This window comes from Rissa tridactyla, chromosome Z (genome assembly GCF_028500815.1).
Source record: "Rissa tridactyla isolate bRisTri1 chromosome Z, bRisTri1.patW.cur.20221130, whole genome shotgun sequence".
NCBI lineage: Eukaryota > Metazoa > Chordata > Aves > Charadriiformes > Laridae > Rissa > Rissa tridactyla.
In genome coordinates, this window is record NC_071497.1 from 41,403,764 (window position 1) to 41,406,729 (window position 2,966).

Here is a 2,966-nt window from a genome sequence, read left to right on the forward strand (position 1 = left end):
CAAATGAAATTATGTAAAGATTATCAGTTCCAAATTTTGCTTTTCTTATGATGCCTGACAGGGGAATGGCAGCAGTTTCTTCAGGCTTGTCCAAGCTAGCCTTGAGGGGCTTGTTTACTAGCTCTCTATGGCTCTGATTAAAATAAATTACAAATAATTGACATGAATTCAAACAACACAGAAGAGAGCCCTAAGTATTTGTTAAAAAAATTAAATGTTCTGGAAAACATTATAATGGCATGTTCATGCAAAACCACACAGCAATTTGAAAGGCAGCATGGATATACTTCTTCCATATTTAATGAAGTTTTGAAAAGTAATGGTATGATTTTCTGGCTGTAATAAGGGATACAGGGGCTTGACTGTTAGCCCATGAAGAGTCATCCAGAGACAGATATTATTTTCCTAGTGTAAGATTCACTCCAAAATTTATTTTTAAGATGACATTAAATGAAGGGAGAAGTATAGAATGGGCAGAGATATATAAATATATTCAATTACTTTGTTTTGAAAATTGTGGAAGAATGAGGAATACTTAGTAAGCAAGGCGGCTTTTCCAAGCAACACCTTGTGAAATTATGTACATATTTTTTACATATAAATTTTCTCCATTCCCAAATAAAACTAAGGTAAGTGTTATAATGATTAACAGCAAATCACCAGAGCTCTCTTACGTCATCGTTTCAATCTTAATCTACAATGGTCACTTTATCATTTTTTAGACATGAAAAAAGTGAGGAAAAATCCCACTAGATTTGGCAATTTTTGTAATTCCTTTCCATTAAGATACCAAAAGGTATCTTAATCACTAAGATAGATAATACAACAGAACTGTCCTGCATTGTGAGCTTAAAGGTCAGAGGCAGATGGAGGTGAGAAATATTTGAGGTCAACAAGTAAGAATTCAAATCACTGCAGGCAGCATATCCTCAAGTGTCAGAGGTGGGAATGTAAAGCTTAAATATTGAGTCATGCCCACCGTTATCCTGATCCTACAGAAAAAAGACTGTGTGACCATAACACTGAGAAAATCCAAAAAAGCAAGAGTGTGTTTTAGTCATGGAAACAGATGAGGAACTAATAACTTGTCATATTGTTGTGTCAAATTTCTCCTTTAGAGAAAATGAATAGCCAATACGTACGTCATGAAGTGCGGGGATGTGAAACTAGTGACCTGAGGAACTTCTGGGAAAAGACTATTGAACAACAAACTCGGTATCTGCAAATTGAAAAAGAACGCCAGCAAAGAAGTGCTCTGACAAAGTGGGTAGTTTGCATCCAGAGAGGTTATTTGAGTTTGCATTGTAATTCTTTTTTAAAGAAAAGTGATACATGTGTTTAAGTCATGCAATGAAAGCTGTATTTTTCTTAGATTGTTAGAAAATAATAAAGCTTCCCAAATTGGGATGCTAATGCTAACATGTCTGACCTATGGCTTCACAGGATAAGACAATAATTCACTCTTGTTCAGTAAATGGCTCCAAAGTGTGGAACTTTTTGAAGTTATCAGGACAACATCTAGCAGTGCAGGCTGGTCTTGAACATCAAGGCTTATGCTCACAGCAGAGCCAGCACAGATGTGTACCTGGCCCACCTTCTTTCTCTGTGGCCTTGTTTTCACAAGAATATAGCCTGAATTAATTGAGATGGCTTAATTTTCATAAGGTAAATCTGTAATAAAGCAGAAGGACCAAGTGTACTAACTGACCAAGACAACCGTCATCCATAGCCATATTTACCTCATTCAGTCATACCTACCCTAATCAGCCACAATGAGAAAGATTAGTCTGCAGCAGTACAGTTTTACTTCACATTAAGTCTTCATAACTTGAAGGCACATGCTGTGCTTGAAGGCACAAGATGGCTATTTTGGCTTGAGATCATTCAATGAGAAAGCATTTTTTCAAAATCTCCTTCATACCTCTCTTTGGAATGATGCTTGAAAAAAATAAGAGCAAGGATGGCCTTGCATTAATAACCCTGGATGAAGGAACACTGGAGTTAATGTCTAGCATGTTTTATATATTTGTAGCTAGTCTAATTTCCACATTTCAACTCCTCAGCTGTGAAATTCCTGTTGTTCCTATTTGAGCCAGTCTTTCTGTGGTACCTAGATACTACCAAAAAGAAAACAAAGTGATGCCTATCACCTAAAGCTGTCTGCTATGGGTCTAGCAAAAGTTTCAACATACACAGTGTTTCCAAGCCAAATAGCGCTGAGACGCCTCTATGCACTACATTTTTAAACGCGTTTCTGAGGAGAAGGGGGGCTGGAGAAATGTTGGGTGATGCTACCCAGCAGGTGGCAGCAGGCAATCTTCCGTGGAGATGGCAAGTCACTTCTGCACACAGAGACACTTGAGAGAGGGCACAATGGGGATAAAGATGAACCACAAAGCTCAAGTGAGCCGTCGTCGGGATTTAAGAGCAAGTCCTGAAGTGCCATCCAGCAAAGCACACTAAAGGGGCTGGAGAGTTTACACGCCAACTGGGAAAAAGCACCAGTGGGAAACATGAGGAGTATAAACCTGTTCCCTGTAAAAATATGGGGACAAGCTGATCCATGTTTCTGTCCTTAGGCTCAGAAATGAATGGATGGAGAGGCTGGAAAAACGGATAAAGATGTTGAGGACCCAACCTGAAGATCCATCTAGCTGAAGATCCCACACTTATTACATGTTTGGGGGAAAAAGAAATTTGTTTTGTAGGGAAGCATGATGGTGTGATGCAAAAGATTAAGTTTTACTTTTTGGCTTAAATGAGGTATCATTAATTAGCTGTCATTGTTAGAAGTTTCATATGTGAAATGTCTCTTGCTGCTTTTAAGATTGTGCATCCATCCCTTCATTTGATAAATGGAAACTGAAGTACTCTGAAGTCTTCAAAACTAATAAATCATGGTTCACTCAGCTGTAGATGCCTGGAAAAAGAGTTTAGTTACACAGCTCGTGCTCATCAAAATTATT

General features: G+C 38.1%; 1 protein-coding gene across 1 annotated transcript; it reads left to right on the forward strand.

The window, feature by feature from the left end:
- The first annotated feature begins 1,123 nt into the window (after positions 1–1,123).
- Positions 1,124–2,658, forward strand: LOC128903033 (protein FAM240B-like). The gene is made up of 2 exons (XM_054186913.1): positions 1,124–1,263; positions 2,580–2,658. Exons 1-2 carry the CDS (start codon positions 1,124–1,126, stop codon positions 2,656–2,658), a joined length of 219 nt encoding a protein of 72 aa, XP_054042888.1.
- Positions 2,659–2,966: the final 308 nt, after the last annotated feature.

Bases quoted from the DNA above. Each gene is read 5' to 3' on its own strand.
- LOC128903033 (XM_054186913.1), top strand. From the start codon at position 1,124: ATGAATAGCCAATACGTACGTCATGAAGTGCGGGGATGTGAAACTAGT. The intron at 1,264-2,579 runs GTGGGTAGTTTG...TTCTGTCCTTAG, and splicing joins CAAAGAAGTGCTCTGACAAA to GCTCAGAAATGAATGGATGG.